The 19,870-nt window shown below is 43.5% G+C and overlaps 1 protein-coding gene across 2 annotated transcripts; it reads left to right on the top strand.

Moving 5' to 3' along the window:
• Window positions 1-308: 308 nt before the first annotated feature.
• vps39 (VPS39 subunit of HOPS complex) lies at window positions 309-19,870 on the top strand. Of its 2 annotated transcripts, none has more exons than XM_053434591.1 (24): window positions 309-909; window positions 1,107-1,172; window positions 1,569-1,633; window positions 2,051-2,093; window positions 2,281-2,375; window positions 3,814-3,912; window positions 4,030-4,122; window positions 4,513-4,696; window positions 6,797-6,917; window positions 7,218-7,338; window positions 7,598-7,727; window positions 8,410-8,552; window positions 8,678-8,818; window positions 9,686-9,827; window positions 11,327-11,413; window positions 11,774-11,847; window positions 12,027-12,243; window positions 13,710-13,838; window positions 14,153-14,255; window positions 14,817-14,862; window positions 15,525-15,674; window positions 17,637-17,771; window positions 17,899-17,990; window positions 18,330-19,870. In XM_053434591.1, the coding sequence occupies exons 1-24, from the start codon at window positions 837-839 to the stop codon at window positions 18,409-18,411; spliced, it is 2,631 nt and encodes an 876-aa protein (XP_053290566.1). In that variant the 5' UTR covers window positions 309-836; the 3' UTR covers window positions 18,412-19,870. The 2 variants fall into 2 exon arrangements, with proteins under 2 accessions (XP_053290566.1, XP_053290567.1); XM_053434592.1 differs by having other exon boundaries at window positions 7,601-7,727.

Here is a 19,870-nt window from a genome sequence, read left to right on the forward strand (position 1 = left end):
TCCCAGAACATTTAAAGACTTCAAGACTTTATTTTTCTCTTGTGCACAACAAGTACATAACAAATAAAAAATTGAATATAAGAAGCAAAGTAATAAAATAAAATACACACCTAGAATATAAATGATGAATCCTATAAAAAACTAAAACACGTGTCACAGAGTATATTATGTATTTCTCATAATATATGTATTGTAATAAAAGAGAGAACGTGATTTTAAAAACTTTGAGTAAATCTCGCGAGAGCTGAACATCATCTCCTAACGCGAGCACTGCGCCTTTAAGTGGTTCCTCGTGAGGACTCCGGGTCACGTGCCTGTCAAACCCCACTGGCTCGCGCAGCCGTCAACACAACACAGGAAGAAGCTAAGCTAACCAAGCTAACGAAAACACAGCGCTGCGGCGGATACGTCGCTCGTCACTGGTGTTACTGGGCCTGCTGGTGTGGAGCTGGTGGTTGTTATGGACAGGGAGACGGGTTCTGGAGACAGGGAGTGAGCGGGGACGAGGATGACGAGCAACCGCAGCAGCAGCTCGCTAACTCCGGAGCTAGCAGGCTAACTATCAGCTGTTGTTTTGGTAGTTTGGCTAACACGTCAAAAGTGTTTCCTCACAGCAGCCTGCGACACCAGAGCTTCACCACAGACACACACACACACACACACACACACAGCGTTTCCTCTTTCCTCCTCCGTCAAGGTTAATGGCGACACACACAGCAGCACCAGCCTCACACATTCACCAGCGGGCCGTCTGTCAGCTGCTGTCCGGCGGGCGGTGACTCCCCTGCGGGGTCCATCATCCATCACAGGGGTCCGTTATCGAACATTGCTCCAAGATGCACGACGCGTACGAACCGGTGTCGATTCTGGAAAAGCTCCCGCTCCAGATCGACTGTCTTGCGGCCTGGGGTGAGTTGTTGTCTCCCTCACATGGAGCTGGTGTTTCCTGGGTTGTAACACAAGATAAGAGAAGCCTGTATTAGTCCCACAACAGAAACTGCAGTGTCAAATCCTGCAAGTTACATCTGATGCAAGTCTGTGTTTGTCTACCGTGATGAGCTGCAAAATTACTGACAGTCAGTGACTTTGAGTGTCTCTTCCCACAGAGGACTGCCTGCTTGTGGGTACGAAACCAGGGCATCTCCTTCTCTACCGGATCAAAAAGGATGCAGGTAAAACTAAAACCAAGGGGATGGGAGGTACTGGTTTATCTTTGTTTGTGTATTTGTGTCTCTGAGTCTTTCTCAGCAAGAAAATCCGCTTTACCTGCCAACTATGTGCATGAATGCTCTCAACCGACAACACACAGTTGGAGAGATAGAGATAGTTGATAGAAGAAACAAAGCTTAAAAATAGGGACAATAAAACTTGTGAAAAGCAAAATAATGCCATGCATATATAGACATATATTATAAGTTGCAATATTAACAACATAAAGTGTCTATAATCAAGTCAAGCTGTTTTCCGTAAACTAAATAAGATGGCAAGGGTACTGGAGCATTGTGGGGGATTTCTTTTATTGCATGTGAAGATGATGATGATGATGAATGTGTATCTGTTCTCCTCAGGTACCAATCGGTTCGAGGTGACGCTGGAGAAATCCAATAAGAACTTCTCAAAGAAGATTCAGCAGGTAGAGATTAAGGGGAACCACAGTCTCATTTCTGCAAAAAAAAAAGGAGGAAGAGGAAGTCTGATGAAGGAAGTGACGTCAGATTTTTAGGGAATACATTCTGTCCATGAGCCTCACTTCCATCTTAACCTTGATTAAACTGCCAATGACAAACTCCCTGTCCTGGTGTGATTCTGGGAGTGGCACACACTTCACCACTCGTCCTCATGCCATCTTAGAATACCAGAGCTGGTTGGTGTGTAATGGATCAGATCGGCCTCCAACATGTAATTCATTTATCATCCTAACACACAGCTGTGAGAGCCCCGGGGCAAAGTGGGTTAAATAATTGAGCTCTGCTGTTTCCTCAGCCCAGGTGTGATGAACTATTAATGTCCTCACTCGGCACTTTAACTGTGTTTCTGACTCTTTCTACAGCTTTATGTTGTTGCCCAGTACAAAATCCTTGTCAGTCTTCTTGGTAAGTTTTTCTAACCAACACATTTGTATCTATTTTAATGATTGTATGAGTTTAATCTTCCCTTTTGGAACAGTAGTGCACATCCACTTTGGGACATTGAGTCGAAAGATGCTGCTTAAATAGCATCTGTCTATTGTTGCTACTTCAAATTGTACTTATGGTTTGTACTTTTGATTCTGTCCTGCAGAGAACAACGTCCACGTCCATGACCTCCTGACGTTCCAGCAGATCACTGTCCTGTCCAAAGCCAAAGGAGCTACACTCTTTGCATGTGATCTGCAGGTCAGTGACAGAAGTGTTGTTACTTTAAAATATCAAATGTATGTATTTTTTTATTGCTTCTGAATCTTTCTCGTGGGAATAATTGGCCCTTTCCACAGAGCTACAGTCATACAGCTATAACTTAGTGGAGGAATGAAGGAGAAAAGGCAAAAGAGTGTCTTAATGGTAATCTTATTAAACCCTTTGAACCCTGCAGAGGAGATGTTTCTCCACTACCGACATTTTCTTTTTTACCGGGATTTCATTCTTTGGAGAATCATCAATGCCTCTGAATCTGTACGAAGAAGCTAAAAGGTTCTTTCATGTTTTTTAACCAAATGTAGCTGAAGAAACGCGTAAGAAATATTGATCCAAAACATTTCTAACCATAGAACCGTGTAACAAAATGTTATGATATCACCACCAATGTACAACGTGATGAAGTAGAAGACAGGTCCTTGGCTTTCTACTGTAAAAGGAAACAATCCTCTAACTATCATGGTTTTTATTTTAGTTTGATCTTAACAGGACCATTCGAACAACAACAATCTCCTGTCGTCAGTTTCTGGCCTCAGCTACAGGAAGTGCATTTTCAGAGGGGTTAGACCAGGAAGCTTCAAGTGAACTGGTTTATTCAAGTTGATCAAATTAGCTTTAAATGGGTCATAACCGATGTTTTTCAGTTTATAGACGACTCATATTAACTACTGACTGATCACTGGAGCTCACCACAGTCTGTCAGCCTTTTTAGATTTACATTCCTGTGTTGCAGGCAGAGTTTTCTATATAACACTATGAATAGAAGTTTCCTTCAATGGTCATTTGTATGTGAGTACCTTAAAAACAACTGATAAAATAGAAAAGACATTACAGTGCAACACAGTAATAAATTAATACCATCAAATAAAAGCTTAAGAATAGTGTTGTGAGCTGCTGCAGTAGTGAATGGGTTAACAGATTCAAACAGAAGGCCAAAGACACGAGCGTGGTTACAGTCTTCTGTGTGGATTCTCAGCGCTTGTCAAGTTCGTTGCTCTTCCTCAGGCAGAATCAACACTGGCAGCGATCCTGAAATCCAACATGCTGCTGCTTCCCACCAGCACGAGCACACAGGCACACGTTTTTAAATCATTCCCTTATGACAGTTTCCTTGACAGAAATGAAAAGCAACATTATGTCTCTTAATATGAAGCTCAAGCCTGTGTCAGTCTGTTGGCTGTGTGCAATGGGCAGCCTTGAAGTCAGGAAAGTGTATTTAACTATCCATTAAATAATATGTATTGTAGTGGCAGTAAAGAACATATGTTCTATTATATCCTATTCGATATAATCTTTATCACCCATTTGCTGTATGCGTCAAAACAATGATATTTTTCCCGTTCCACATTTCCTTGTTCTCACATTTCCCCTGATTTTTAAGCCATGAATTGTTTATTTTCTCTCTTTTTCTGGCGCTCAGCAAACCAGCCCAGGGGAGGAAAGGCTGAGAATGTGTGTTGCGGTGAAAAAGAAGCTCCAGCTGTATTACTGGAAGGATAGAGAGTTCCATGAGCTGCAGGTATGATGATACATGTGATGTGTGACTCACTGCAGTGATTCCCCCCCCCCCCCCCCCCCCCCACCACAAGTCTTTGTCATATTGAGTCATCTCACTGTTTTTCTTTTTGTCTGTTAGGGCGACTTTGCTGCACCAGATATTCCGAAGTCCATGGCTTGGTGTGAAAACTCCATATGTGTTGGTTTCAAGAGAGACTATTACCTTATTCGGGTATGTGCTCGGATAGCGTTCATTTCTTTACCTTCTGTAACTTCCTACAACTCAAGTGGTCCTCCGCCCATAATCTGTCTTTTGCATTTAAAATGCTCATCCCTCGTAGACTTATAAGACGGCTGTCAAAGGTTTGTAGTCTCTTCTTTAAATGTTTTAAATCTGTACATTTTTTGGGATTTGCCCTCTTGCTTATTGTGAAGCATTTTGTAACTGTGTTTTTTTAAAAGTGCTCTAGAAATAGTGTTTATACCTCATCCAATCGCCTTTTCTTTATCTGTATGAAGTGTCTCATAACTGACCTTACAGATTCAATATTTATGCCACTACGCTATTATTCATACGTTCTGTATCTCCTGACTCACCCGCACTATCTGTCCTGTCCACCAGATGGATGGTCGCGGCTCCATCAAGGAGCTCTTCCCGACTGGGAAGCAGTTGGAGCCTCTGGTTACACCACTGGCTGATGGGAAGGTGGCTGTGGGGCAGGATGACCTCACTGTTGTCCTGAATGAAGAGGGGGTTTGCACCCAGAAGTGCGCCCTGAACTGGACAGACATCCCTATAGCGATGGGTAAGATAGAAAACGATAGAAAATACAACAAGAACTGATCTGATGGTTCAACGTTGTTTTCTTAAAGATGAAGTCGCTCATGCTGTTGTTTATGAAAAACATGGCTCTTCATTCGCCCTGATTTCCATGCGAGAGTTGACTTGTGTTCGATGTCGATAGAAACTGACAGCAAAGTATGAGAATCCTCCCCCAGCGCTCGACACTTCATAGTTTGTCTTCCAGATAACACGGGAGAGGTTTTGCCAAAATGTGTCACTCCTGGCAGTCGAGTTCACACTGCGAAAACAAACCACATTTTCTGCTGTGCTCAGAAATAAGATGCATAAGATGTCTAAGTCTGGTTTAATAACATTTTAATAGAGTTTATTGAACCTCGAGGAGAAGCATCTATTGATTTTTACAGAGGACATTGTCTGCTATAAATTTGACCACTTATCATCTACAGGCTTGTTAATGGTGATTATCCTCCGCTGGTTGGAGCACACTACATGAAGGAAAGCCCTGAGGAGAAACAGCATCTTTAGCATCTTGGCACATGAGGACAAAACAATTATGACATTTAGTTTTACTTAATGGTGTTAAATTTACATAATTCCTGGTTGCATGCAGGTTTTTGTCTGTCACAGAAATGAGAATCTATCTGAAACATAATTGGAGTGTGAGCACAATCAGATTAATCTTCTTTCTCTGATAAAATATTAAACGTGAACTTATCTTTTGATAATTGTGAGTAGGCAGCGTTTATTGCATCTACATGAAATGCTCTGCGTGTTGCGGTTACATTTCTCTGACTGGTTAAGAAACATGTGCCCATGAAGCCGTCGTGTCTGTTACAGCTCAGTCTGTTCACGGATTTGTCACAGTGCCTGAGCAGGTCTGCTCTCATAGTAATAGGATATTAAAAACAAATGCCTGATAAAGCATTTGGCCTAAATTCTGCCTTTGTTCTGTCAGCTATTGTCATCTAGCTGCCGTCTGCCCCCTCTCTCTCTCCTCTCTTTCTTCTCTTCCTTAATCTGTCCGTCCCTTGCGTGAAGTCTTTCTTTCCAGTCTGTCTGAGCCGCGCTGCTGTTTCCCCACACGTCAGAGGAGAAAAGACAGTTTTAGATCATCTTTTTATCCTGTGACTCAGACACTGGGTTACTAATGGACTTTGTGGCAGACGCGAGGCCGATGAGCTCTCGCTGTCTGTCTGTGCTCGTTGGAATAAAGAGAGGAACAATATGAAGGGAAATGAAGCCTCCGAGCGGCGGCTTCACCCGAGGCGATTGCAATTTCCCTCGTTTTGATGTTGGACGTTGTCGCTCTGGCACGAATCAGCAGAGGATGAGCACTGGTCAGTTTACAGTATTAGTCCCTGACTGGATGTGGCTGGAGCCGAGTGCCGCGGCTGCTGCCCGTGGGCGTAGCCTGTCCAGCCTCAGGCTTTTCTGCTTCGCTGTCTGGAGCTATATTTCCTGCCCCATTAGCCTTAAGGTCTTCATGCCATAATCACTAATGATGGAGGCTTTATGGACAGCAAAATAATTTTCACTCCTTTTAAAGCCTTAAAGCACAATGTTTGACACATCTTTCATTCCACCATGTTCCTGATGGACAATACTGTCCTGTTTCCTTCAACAAAAATAGACCTGACCTGACTTGTTTAATCAAGATTTATTAATTATTCTTTGATAAATCAAGGAAAACGTTGAAAAATCTATCTCGCAACATGAAATGAATTAAGAAAAGATTCCATGGGTTTTTCCCTGAACAATGATCCTGCTAACACTGATGAATGAATAAAATCATATGGTCTCTGGTTTGACAGCTGGCTGATCACACCTTGTGAAGATCTGTCCTCCTTTTCACTATCAAAGGCAAAAAAAATGCCCAAACAATAATAAAAAATGATATTGTTGTTGCAAAAACGATACCTGCCTCTTTTGGCAGGTATCGTGGATCTGTCAAGTGTTGACAGATCCACATATTTCCACAGTTCTTTGATTATGTTTACAGTATGTGTAATATTTTTGTAATATCATTGACCCACTTGTGATGGTTCAGTTGTTGTTGACGTGCACAGAAATCTGACACTTGGCTCTTCTCTAATGTTCTCAGAGCACCAGCCTCCGTACATCATCGCCGTTCTCCCCCGGTACGTGGAGATCCGGACCTTCGAGCCGAGGCTGCTGGTGCAGAGCGTGGAGCTGCAGAGACCTCGCTTCATCACCTCCGCAGGGTGAGACGGGCCTTTTGTTGTTTCATTCTTAAATAAGAAATTCTATACACATTTAGCAGACCACAAAAAACAACCCTGAACATCCTGATGTCACATGGGTTTGAGGCCTTGTTCCGTTTATATGCACAACATCTCTAAAAGAATATCATGACTCATGTGCTGCTTTGATCAGCTCACCTGGTTTCTGTGTCTCGTGATGATGACACTAATAATGTCAGTTCCTCCTTCCAAAGAAAAACACATTTGTCCCAACCTGTCCTCTCTAATCTTGTTTTCTCCCTTTTTTTTTATTTTTCACAGGCAGAATATTGTGTATGTTGCCAGCAACCACTTTGTGTGGCGCCTGGTGCCTGTGTCCATAGCCAGCCAGATCCGGCAGCTTCTCCAGGACAAGCAGTTTGAGTTGGCTCTTCAGCTGGCGGTGAGCAACAGAACCACTATTAAACCTTGTTATTAAATTCCCGAGGATTCAATTTGTGCCCGAGCTCAAGAGGATGGAACGCTGAGATCACTTATCCTGATTAGGTCAGAAGGTTCAAACAGTAAAATTCCCATGGTTTGGTTCTTTGAGGTCAGCTTATCCAGAGATCTAGTTTTCCTTTCCAGGGGCTTTTCATGTGGATTCGTGGAAGTGAATAATCTGACTAGATTTTGTTGTTGTCTGATGCTTTTTCTGCCAGAAGATGAAGGATGATTCCGATGGTGATAAGAAGCAGCAGATTCATCACATCCAAAATCTCTACGCCTTCAATCTGTTCTGCCAGAAGAGATTTGATGACTCCATGCAGGTGTTTGCCAAACTCGGCACAGGTAAAAATTCTCACCTGAAGTTTGTCTGTTCAGGCCACATTCGTAAAACGGAGCTACGATTATCATGCATCAAAGAGTTTTGATTCTATACATGATGCAACTCATTTGAAACCTCCTCTGTGACTGAGGTTATCACATGAGGAGCCTGAGTTGGGTCAGACTCGTTGCTGATTAGCTGCATCTCCTCCTCTGTGCTCCGGGTGGATGAAAAGCCAAAAGTGTCTTCCACCTGTGGCTGCTCATCAGTGAAGGCATCACCTACCAAGACGACCAGCTCCTTCTCACCAGGCTTCAGAAAGATTTCTCTCTATTCAGACTCCAGCAGAGGAACGGTCATGAATTCAAACATCACGTTGCTCCTCTCTTCTTACATCGTGGTCCAAACATTTAAAAGTAAATTGCTTCCAGAAAGCAAAGTAAACCAAAGAACTAGGTAGCAGAGAGCTAAGTGAAAACCAGGTGACCTTTGTGAACCAAGGAAACCGAGTGAGGAATGAGCTTTGAACATTTAACTCTTACCTAAATCAAAGGATGTTTATTTGTTTATTGTTAAAGTGTCAAGTGAGTGCAGGTCAGCGCGGGGGGACGGGCACTCAAACAGACACTCTGACACGGTAAAAGACGACCAGAACTTTTAAGGTTCATGGAATGAAACTTAAGAATTCCCTCCTGTTCTCTGCAGATCCCACACATGTGATCGGACTGTACCCGGACCTGCTCCCAGCTGACTACCGCAAACAGCTGCACTATCCTAACCCACTACCTACGCTGTCCGGGGCGGAGCTGGAGAAGGCTCACCTCGCTCTGATTGATTACCTCACCCAGGTCTGTGTGTGTGTGACGCCCTTCCACATAAGATTGTGTAACATCATAACAAAAACATGACTGGCAAAGATAAAGGAAAGTGAGAAACTTAAAATCTTCATTTCCCTTTTCTACTGTTCTTACAGAAACGCAGCCACCTGGTGAAACAGCTGAACGACTCGGACCCTTCCACGACATCTCCACTCATGGAGGGAACACCGACTATTAAGAGCCGCAAAAAGCTCCTGCAGATCATTGATACCACTCTGCTGAAGTGTTACCTACATGTGAGTCTGCGTCTGCTCACACTGTAGCGGTATGATAGACACGGGGAAGTTGGACAAACTCTAACCATGCATCACTCACATTATGCTCTTTGATTTACAGCCAATCTGGAATCGTGGGCGAACCCAGTCCAAATGTTTATCTCAACGGATAAAAATTATATCAGCTCTTAAAAACTTGGCAGTCGTCACCGTCCACTTAAAGCAAAAATAAAAGGATGATTTCATAAGTCAGTAATTCTCAACGCTCATAGAAACTGACCCCAGCACTGGGCAGTTCACTGTACCGCACGTGAAGCCAGATGGCTCCTGTGTTAAACTGCTCATTGGCAGATTGACTTTGAAGTGACACATACTGAGTCGCTGTTGAAGAACGTGTCTTTGTGTATCTGTGTGTGTCTGTGTGTGTGTGACTGTCACTCAGTTGTCTGTGATTCAAACTTCATCAATGGAGGGTTGGAAGGATGAATGAGATCACAGTTATGAGCCTCTGAAGTAAGTGTCTCCACAGAACGGGAAACAGTCTTTGTCCTGTTTCTCCGTGCAGAAATGCGCATGTTCATCCGATGTGTGCGACTCAGGGAAAATGCTACCAGGTGCTTCCTTGTTAGAGGCACAACAACCTCTGTTCAATCAGTGGAACTCCCAGCTCAGACCCGGATGACGCTGGAGGGAGAAGAGGGGACTGACTGGAGATCCTCTAGGAGCCAAGCATCTGCAGCAAATTATTTAAATGAATAACACATTGTTGGGCAGAGAGGAGCGACTCAGACTTGTCGTCTTTGTGTGAAACACTACCTGAACTCTTAAGGGTTGGATGGATATACGTTCATGTTGTGTAATCTCCTCTGATCCTCCCTTCTCTTCCAGACCAATGTGGCCATGGTGTCCCCCCTCCTGCGCCTGGAGAACAACCACTGCCACATCGAGGAGAGCGAGTACGTTCTCAAGAAGGCTCACAAGTACAGTGAGCTGATTATCCTTTATGAGAAGAAGGGCCTGCACCAGAAAGGTAAGATGTTCATGTATCACCTAGTATAATCTACAGGGAGACGCTGTTAATAAAGACACCGCTTGTCTGGTCTCCTCCTGCAGTTGTGACAAGTGGAAGACAGATCTCTGGGGATGTCCACAGTCATTTTCAAGTTTTAAGACCCCTTATGTGAACTTGTATGAATCCCATTCAGACATATTGTATATGTACACTGTAAGATGAGTTTATTTTCATTTACTTTCCCTCGAAGTCTTTCATTAGGATGAGTTAACTGAAATCTTTGAGTATTTTAATGAAGTCTGATGTCGAACCTTCGACAGTAGGTGAAACTTATTTAGTGGACAATGGATTAGTTCCATTAGACGTCCTAGTGAGCCGTGACTCTCAGCCTGCATGCACGACACAAGAACCCTGGAGATGGTTTGTGCTCCTGATGTCAACTCTCATCCAAACCTACATTAGTTTTTATCAGAAAGCAAACAGAAGTCAAATCTGTTTCTTGTCACATAAAGTTCAGAACATATGAAAAGCATTTTCGGTGAATAAAGCTTTTCCTCAATTAAAGAAATCTCTCTCTCAAAAAAAAAAAGTCTAACAAATAAAGGATGAAAAGAAAACATCCCTGGAAATGCTTTGTATTTTCAAGAGCCTTTGATTTAACTTTCTAAATGAACACACGAGTCAGAGAATCACTTTCCAGTCACATTTTGTCTGATTTGATTGTTTTTGAAGTGAGAAAATGAATCATCGCGCAGCAGAGAGAAGTCAATCACTGGATAATGACTGATATCGGAGTTCAGCTGTAATTGTGTGGTTTGTGTGGGAGTGTGGTTTGTGTGTTGCAGCCCTCAGCGTGACAACCGGGCACATCCCTTCAGAACACAATGAAACATCTGCTTCCAATTTCTCTCTCCAATGGGATGTTGAATTTGCTGTGTAGTATTTAAATGAGAGATCGGTGGGTGGCAGCTTTCGCCCTCGTTACCTCCTCGTTCAGACACGAGAGCGGGATTGTTCCGTTATGTTTCAATTCAACAGATACCAGTCACTGTGCTGAGTCGTGGGCGCGGGGGGGGGATCCGCCCCGTGAGGCTGCAGGGTGGATCTCAGTGGAGGTTCCCTGCGTGCGGCCGGCTCGTCCTCCTCGTAGATCAGAGCCGTCTGGAGCTTGTTTGGTTCCTGGCAGTGTTCTGCGGTACAGTCCTGGCGGCTCTGTTCCAGTCGGCCTGCTGTACTTTGTGTTGATGCCTGCTGTACTTTGTGTTGATGATGTCATGCTGCTGAAGCCTGCCTCGCGCTCCCAGTGCCAATTCAAAGCAGCTGTTCCCAGCTCGACAATTAACACTGGAGCCTGTGCTTCGTCCAGTTTCTGTTGGCGGAGGGATTATGTAATGCAGCGCGCCGCCGAGCCGATGACATCTCGCTGCTTTCCATCACTCGGACTGATCTCCCATTTGTTCCTGTTCCCCCCCTTTCACGTGTTTGACTCCCCCTCCGCCCTGTTCCCCCCCTCCCAGCTCTGCAGGTGCTGCTCGACCAATCCACCAAGGCCAACTCTCCACTGAAGGGCCACGAGCGAACAGTGGAGTACCTCCAGAGACTGGGTACGGATCAACAGACAACTCTGAGCTGTTTTTAAAAAGTCGTCATCTCTACTACATGTTGTTGCAATAACTTTCTGGAAAAACCTCTCAGAATACTTTCACTCAGATTGTGGGCGTTGGATGAAATGTCAATTTTGCATCTGTTGCATGTCATTCTGCAGCTTTTATTTATTGGCAATGACTTAAGTTTTTGATTTCCACTTAAGGCTGAACATTTTCTTGAATTAGAGAAATCTGGAGGGGCTGTGTGTGAGAACTTTAGTTTGAGTGAACGATGAGACAAAACTTTCTGGACCCGTTTCCTCTTGAGCTTCATCGATGAAGTTAAACTTATTTATTTACTTTTGTCCTGTGACACAGGAGTCGAGAATCTGGGCTTCATCTTTGAGTTTTCACCCTGGGTGCTGAAGATCTGTCCTGAGGACGGTCTGAAGGTGAGAAGCAAAGAATTTACCCCCAACACAAATGTCTCATTTGGGTGTTGAACATGGTTTTATTATTATTTGCTCTGTGTGTTAGTACGTATAGTTTGGTTTGGTTAAATCCAGGATTTATTTTATTTCCACTTCCTGCTCTGATGTTGTTTTAAATCCTCTCTTCTCTTCCTGTTCAGATTTTCACTGAGGACCTGACGGAGGTGGAGACTCTGCCCCGGGACAAGGTGCTTAACTTCCTGAAAGAGGGCTTCACGGAGCTCGCCATCCCATACCTTGAGCACATCATCTACGTGTGGGACGAGAAAGGCCCGGAGTTTCACAATGTGCTGATCCAGCTCTACCTGGAGAGGGTTCAAGTCCTCATGAAAGAGTACCTCAACTCACTGCCTGAAGGTACGAGCTAGAGACCCTGACCGCTTACGTGAGGTCACAGTATCTCTCGGCACTCTTAGGAATAATAAACACTTTTACAGTACCTCATACAACCACTTCAAAAACTGTGAAAATTATTAAAATAAGGTTTTTGGACTCATTTGATACACAAACCTGAGAGAAAGATAACAAAAGCTAGAAAATGGAGGAAATCTGAATGAGAAGTGTTATTGTAGATCCAATGTCCACGTAACCCAGGAGCTCGCCACCACCTTAAAAACAAATCATATTAATGCCAAAAGGAATATTTCATTTTCCCTGCGTATGGGTTCAGTTAACCACTTTGCTTCCCCGTCCAAAGAGTTGTCTCTTTGAATTACTCTGCAAAGAAAGCCCGTCAGGACCGATTGAGAAGTCCATCCATCTCCCTCTGTATCGTTTAAATGCTCATCCAGGGACCGGGCTTTAAAACGGACCTCTCCACCAACAGGACACAGAGGTGCTCATTAATCTGCACTCTCTGCTAAACAGTAAAAGCAGCTAATTAAATAGATAAATCCTGCAAGTCATTGCTTCAAGTTGCTTAATGAAGCAAGTTGCAGGACACGGCCCGTGATCGGGAGATATTGTTCCTCTGGGATTATTGTAACTCAACAATGAGATGAGACTTAATGGGTCTGGACATGGTAAATGTTAAAGCCTGTGTCAGCAGCAACTGTACAGATTATTTTCCAGTATAATCTCTCTATCACGTACACCATCGTTTTAACTCCACCGAGGAGGTTATGTGTTCACCCCCGATTGTTGGATTGTTGATTTCTCAGACAATAATTCAATGTGTACAATTTGGTGCTGATCCAATTTTAAAAAAGAATCAGGATTTGAATGTGGCTTCATGAGGGGACTGTTGGGTCTTGTCTGACGTGTCCACTCTACTGTGAGCGCCGTTAAGTTTTATCTTCATCAATATATCTGATCCAACATTTTGGTTAAACCAAAAGCCACAAAGTTACAGTTTCAGTGGTTTAAATTTTTTACTTCAGTACAAAATCAAATCATTTTACAAACAGATCTTTTCTCCCCAGTTTGGCAGATGAAATCAGCTCCAGAAAAAAAACCTTAAACAAAACCTTGTGTTTGAATCCAGTGCTTGTTTCTGATACTCTGTGTATCACTGAGATCTATTTAATGTGTGGAGTGTAGTTCCTTCCTGATTAAATATTTACCAAGCCAATTTCTAGAATATTTGTTTACATCCACGTCTGCTCACTTGCAGTTTTCTTCTTGTTTTCAGTGTCTTTGGCTTTTTGTGGATTTAATCGTGCCACTATTCAGACTCGTGGCAAAATCATTGAATACTGAAAGAACTAGACAACCACAAGCAGGATTGTTTGCTTTTCCTCTTCCATGAGTGTGTTTCTGATGTTAACCAGTTAACTGAGCGATTGTTTCAGCTCCAGATTCTGAAATAAAGTGCTCTGTTGTAGGGGTCCCAGCTGTGGCTGCAGGGAAGGAGAAGGGCAGCCTGGGGGAGTTCAGGATGAAGCTGCTGTCTTTCCTGGATATCTCTACCAGCTATGAACCAGCCAGACTCATCAGTGATTTCCCCTTTGATGGTGAGAACTCACACTTAGATGAGAAGTTCTGTTTGCTTGACAATAACAAACAAGGACGTTGGAGTTATCTCCTAAAGAAGTTGACTTTTGACTGTGAGATCTTGTTTCAGAAAAATGTGTAAAGATAATACGAACGGCATTTACTCTTTAGTTGTTAATATCAGGATTTATGGAACCGGCCCCTAAGAAAGAAAGTTTCCCATTACCTCATGTACATATGTTCTCAGTTACAGAGGAAAGTTTTACTGGAGTTGTACATGTCTCAAGCTGAAGGCTTTAACGTGAACCTTGTGACCTGGTTTTCCCTCCTGAAGGTCTGCTGGAGGAGCGAGCTCTGCTTCTGGGTCGGATGGGCAAACACGAGCAGGCGCTCTTCATCTACGTGCACGTCCTGAAAGACACCCACATGGCTGAAGAGTGAGTCCGTCTGCAGGTCAAACACCATATACTCCTGCAAAGCTCTGTGGGAATCAGCAGCGATTGTATGATGACTATGAAAGAGAAACAAAACCATAAGGTAGCAATTTAAAGTAAGTGGTAGGAACCCTATTTAGTCACGAGCTTGTTCTTGACCTTCCAGGCAGATTAAGGATCTTTAAGAATCATGTGACCAAAGCTGCTTTCAGAAATATCCTGAAGTCAAGAGATTTTCAACAACCTATGGCCGAGTCAGTTGATCCCTAATAAAAGGTCTGAGTGAGACATGTGAAAATGCAGCAGGAGATTGTCTGGAAAATTTGCCATAAGGGAGCGAGTGGGCGTGTTGATGAAGTTTCCAACAACCAATACAAACATCTCCTCTCTGTTTACCTGTATCACGCGTTTCTTCAATTTGGAAAAATAATATTTGTCCGTAGTTCCTGTCTGAAAACACGCTGACACATCCTGGTTCCTCAGGAGCATCAGTCAACATCAGGGACATGAGCGGCTCCATTGTGTTTTCTATTTGCTGATGCTCTTCCTCTGTGTGCTCTGCAGATACTGTCACAGTCACTACAACAGTTCAGTGGAAGGAAATAAAGACGTAAGTGTAATTTCCCCTTTTGATTTGATTTGTTTTTCACTGTTTGAGTTGCTCTCTTGGATTTGATCACAGTTCCGATGTGTGTTTTTTTTTATGACCTTATTTCAGTTTGCACACTCTGTTGCCCTCAGCTAAGTGCTTGTGTGTTTGCTGGAAGTGCTACACAAATATAATGGATTATTTATGGCACGTGCACATTCCCCTTTCCTCTGGTTTGTTTTCCATCAAACAAATATTACATCTGACATCTCCTGTTTATACTTTTGTTTACTGTTGCCTGACGAATCCAAAACTGCAAATGAATCATTTAGAAGCCTTGAATCAGAGGCACAAGGAAATTAGATCTGTGATTGAACATTTAATATTTGATTGCTGATATTAAACCTGATTAGACTTTATAAACTCAGCATGTATAAGACATCCAGGCTTATTTCCCTTTTTCAATTTCTTTAAAATAACATTTTGACTCCTTTTCTTCAATTAATTGAATTATAAAATGTTATTTAATTTATTGCATTTCTGTCTGACATCATATTTTCCTACTTCCTCTGTTTCCATTAATTGCGACACTCTCACCCGATTTTCTTACTGGTTTTCTTTGTTCAGATCCTGACTCCCATGGACTCCGATGAGTGTTAACAGTTGTGTTTCCGCTCCTGTAGGTTTATCTGTCTCTGCTGCGAATGTACCTGTCGCCCCCTGATGTCCACTGTCTGGGGCCCATCAAGATGGAGCTGTCGGGGCCTCAGGCCAATCTCCAGGCTGCCCTGCAGGTCCTGGAGCTGCACCACAGCAAACTCAATACCAGCAAGGTAAACAGCACCAGAGCAGCACTTTCACTGGTCTGCTCATAATAATCCTACTTTTATCTCCGTGTCTAAATCAAGTAAGTTGTAACATTTCCACTTTCAGGGGACTGAAAAACTCTGACATGAATTTACCTAAATTTCCTGCAACAAACTCCATTGGGTTCTTGAAATTGCTCATTAAACCAGAGAGCAAAAAGTATTTTCTAATTCAGCCTAATGCCTTTTTTATTTCTACTCAGATGTGATCGTTCCTGAGGACGTGAAAGTGTCTCGTCTGTTTAGCCTCGATTAAAAAGGGATAAAATAACACGATTAACGACGACACGCGCTCACACAAAATGAGTCGTCCGGCAGTTTGTGTGAAATTAAATCAGCAACTGAGCTGAAGAGGATTTAGTTTGTTTTTCACTGTGGGGTGAAATCAAGCTGCCGCGTTGGGCCGGAAAAGATCCAGTGAACCAAAACCAGATTTCCACCAGGGGGCTGATCTCCCTCGAGAGACATGTGTATGTGTGAGGGTGTGCGTATGTGTATGTGTGTGTTTGTGTGTCGTCATGTGAACATCTCTGAGGAAACTCTGTTCATGTGTCTGTTTTCGAGTATCAGCGCCCAGAACAGAGAATAGCAGTTAATTGAATAAAAGCCGTTTTAGCTCATGACCCATTTTTCTCGTCAGACCTTAATATCACAATCGTCTCACTGCTGTCGAGCAAAGATTTCCCTCGAGGAGTTCTTTATAAAGTTCCCCCCCGTCAGCAGATTGTATATTCTTTCTCTTCCCACATCTTATCACAGCGTCACAGAGACGTGGTCTTTTGAAACCCCCCCCCCCCCCCCCCCCCCCCATGTTTCTGTTAATATTTTAATACTGAAGTTGAGCTGCTCCAGTTACATTCAGGTTGTAAAACGCTCCATAACAAACTGCACTGTAATGTATGTGTGATTTTTAAAGAGGTTAAGAATGGCACCGCTGATCCGGGTCCAGCCACAGAAACGTCACATTAAGAGTCTCTCAGGTGGAACGCTGCAGGTTTATGAGCACGTGTTCAGATCCACTGCTCTCCTCCATCGGCTCTGATGGCGCCCTGCTTTCACAAGCCCCCCCCCGGCCTTCCTCCCAGACGCTGCCTCGCCAGGAGACGATAAACGAGACGGGACGTATCGTGTCAGCATTTTTCAAACAAAGAGCGAATCAGATGGTCAATCAGCTTCTGAAACCCCGCCCCCTCACGTTTCAGACGTCTGACAATTTCTCTTCAGGCAATGAGTGGAAGTTTTTTGAGTTGCTAGTGTCGTTAACAGGATTTTACAATCTTTTACTTTGTCATTTGCTAACCTTTTGCATTTTTATTTCAAAGCACAAAGTCAGAATAACAACTTGGGGGGGGGGGGGGGGTAATGGGTCTGTACTTCTCTAAATAAGTTTGATTTCAGGGAGAGAACGTTTGACTATGTGCTGTTATCCACTTATTTAAACACGTCCCACTCTCTCCTGGAGTTTGACCTCCACGACCTTTAGAGTCACGCATCACACAGATTAGTATTCTGAGTACGGGGCTGCCTCAACGACTTCTTCAGGTCTGAGGCTGAAAGTTTATTTTTCAACCTTGACGAGAAGCTGACGTCACGAGTCCGTTAAAAAGTGAGGGAAATCTGAGCGTCACATTCTGAGCAGATACTGAGTTTAAGTTTGTCAGCAGCTGATTTCAAGGTCGAGAACGAACTTGAAATCTCAACTGAGTGAATATCTGCAGGATGTTAAATATTCATGTTTGACCAACATGTTTTTTACACCTGAAGGCAACTGATCAACTCTGCTCCCCGTCCACTAAACCTCCTCATCTGACCCAAAGTGCTCCTTTACTAATAGAGATCACTGGTCCTCACACAGGAAGAGCAACTGTGACTCATAAACTCCTGACGTCTGCTCGTCAGTGTTTGAAAAGCTGACTGTTTGGTTTCCAGGCCATCAACCTGCTCCCGGCAAACACTCAGATCAGAGAGATCCGGGTTTTCCTGGAGAGCGTCCTGGAGGAGAGGGCTCAGAGGAAACGCTGCAACCAGGTGCTGAAGAGTCTCCTGCAGGCCGAGTTCCTCAGGGTGAGAAAACTCAATCTGAATATGTCCCCTTGAACTCTATCTTCTGTTATTTAATAGAAAAGAATAAACACAATAACTTTTCTTTATTAATTCCTGGTTCGTGTTGTTTGTCTGCTTCTGTCTCCAGGTGCAGGAGGAGAGGATCTTCCACCAGCAGGTGAAGTGCGTCATCACGGAGGAGAAGACCTGCAGAGTTTGCAAAAAGAAAATAGGAAACAGGTAAAACTGGAACTCGGTGTCAGAATCGAATTTGTCTCAAAATGTTCTTAATGCTTTTATTCATACACTTTGTTCTATCTTTGAAGTTTTGGCCCCATGTCTCTTTACTTATACTTAAAATTAGAATTATACTAAATTGGTGCATCAACCCTTTTTATTTCACCCCTCATGTTTATGATAACAGGCCAAAGAAACTTTAAATCTTAAAGATTGAAAACGTAATGCTAATTTCCCACCTTGTTCATTTCCACTGTCCTCTCTCACATTCACATTCACCCTTGTTCCTGCTCTGCGATGCCCTGAGTAATAATCCCAGTGAAACCTCCTCCTCCGTTTCAGTGCGTTCGCCAGGTATCCCAACGGCGTGGTGGTTCATTACTTCTGCTGCAAAGACCGCACGCTGTGTCCCACCGAGCAGTGACAGCCTCTGCTCCCTGGGACGCTCCATCATGATCCTCCTCCTTCCTGCTCGGGGAGTCACTCCTCGGACGCCCGTGAAGAAGAGAAACACCAGAGAGGCTGGAAGGTGCTCTGAATCCAAAGCATCTTGTGGGACTTGCGAGTGCAGACTTTTTTTTTTATTTTGGAAGTTAACCTTGGACACCGCTGTTGTGGAGGCGCTCGACTCCCCCCCCCCCCCCCCCTCCGGGTGGAATCAGAGCTCCCCTCTGAAAGCAAAAGGCCGCAGCTTTCTGACTCTTTGCATGAAGTAACAGGAGGAATGTCCCAGGTCGCTCGGCCGGAGGAGAGACACGAAGAGAGGGAGGGAGGTGGACTCTGACATTTTGGAAAACATGTCCCTGTAACGCGAGGAGGGATCTGTTCTCGATGGGAAGTTCTATTCTCTCTCTCTCCATCTCTTCCTGTGTCTCTCTCCCCTCCTGTAACACCGTGTGGGCCTCGAACACTGCTTCTTATGCCATATCCACCCTGAACTGCTCAATGCCTTGTGTGACTGAAGATTGTTCTTACAATGAGGTCAGGTGTCTTTTCTTTGAGCATGTGCTGGTACTGCAGTCGCCTCACACTGTGTTTCACCTTCTTGTTCTGTTTGATTGAAAAGTTTGAGGCGACTTCTCCAACTAACATTATTCATATTTATGTTTTGTTTCTTCTTTTGCCGTCTTTGTGAAGTGACGACGACGACATCCACGCTTTTAACGCTTTGGTTTCTGTTTCTTTCTCAGTCACATCAGAAGTTTATGAAGAAGAATTATAATCTAAAGTGAGACTACGTACATTTAACAGCACCCACCAGTCGTAACTACAGGATAGTATTGATTTGCTGGTTAGCTGCTTCCTTTCTCTGTTATCGGTGAGAGTAGAGTGAAGGTTTTCAACTGTTCATTCACAAGAAAATATATTAGAAAGTGAACTATTAATCAATATTTAGCAGCTGATATATCAACAATGATCATAAGTTACAGCCCGATATCAGAGATCGGTCATCCAGTGAGAGAGCGAAGCAACATCTAGCTAAAGTTTATTTGAATGAGTTAGCATGAGCCACCGTGCGTTACGTAGTCTCTCTCTCAGATGGGTCACAGCACTTTAACAGTGGACGGATGTTTGGTTTATTTATTGTGGAATCACGTATCCGCGCGATAAGAACTGGAAGTGATGTGAATGCCTGAAGGTGTGATTGATCTGTGCTTTTAAATTGGCAATATTGTAATAAAGTGTCTGTTAACTCTCCACGTGGGAGGTCGCTCCAGAAGCAGGACTCCAGTTCATCAAGAGAAGAGATGCAAACTTCATTTAAATTAGCTTGAATTGATTTTGGTTCCAAACTCAATTGCAACTTCAAGGTTTTTTAAATGCATCAAAATCTATAAATAAGGGCACAAAATGTCAAATATTAAAGAAAGCCATAAAACATT

The sequence above is a fragment of the Pleuronectes platessa genome, chromosome 11, assembly GCF_947347685.1.
Source record: "Pleuronectes platessa chromosome 11, fPlePla1.1, whole genome shotgun sequence".
Taxonomy (NCBI): domain Eukaryota; kingdom Metazoa; phylum Chordata; class Actinopteri; order Pleuronectiformes; family Pleuronectidae; genus Pleuronectes; species Pleuronectes platessa.

Bases quoted from the DNA above. Each gene is read 5' to 3' on its own strand.
- vps39 (XM_053434591.1), top strand. From the start codon at position 837: ATGCACGACGCGTACGAACCGGTGTCGATTCTGGAAAAGCTCCCGCTC. The intron at 1,173-1,568 runs GTAAAACTAAAA...TGTTCTCCTCAG, and splicing joins CCGGATCAAAAAGGATGCAG to GTACCAATCGGTTCGAGGTG. The intron at 17,991-18,329 runs GTAAAACTGGAA...CCTCCGTTTCAG, and splicing joins AAAAAGAAAATAGGAAACAG to TGCGTTCGCCAGGTATCCCA.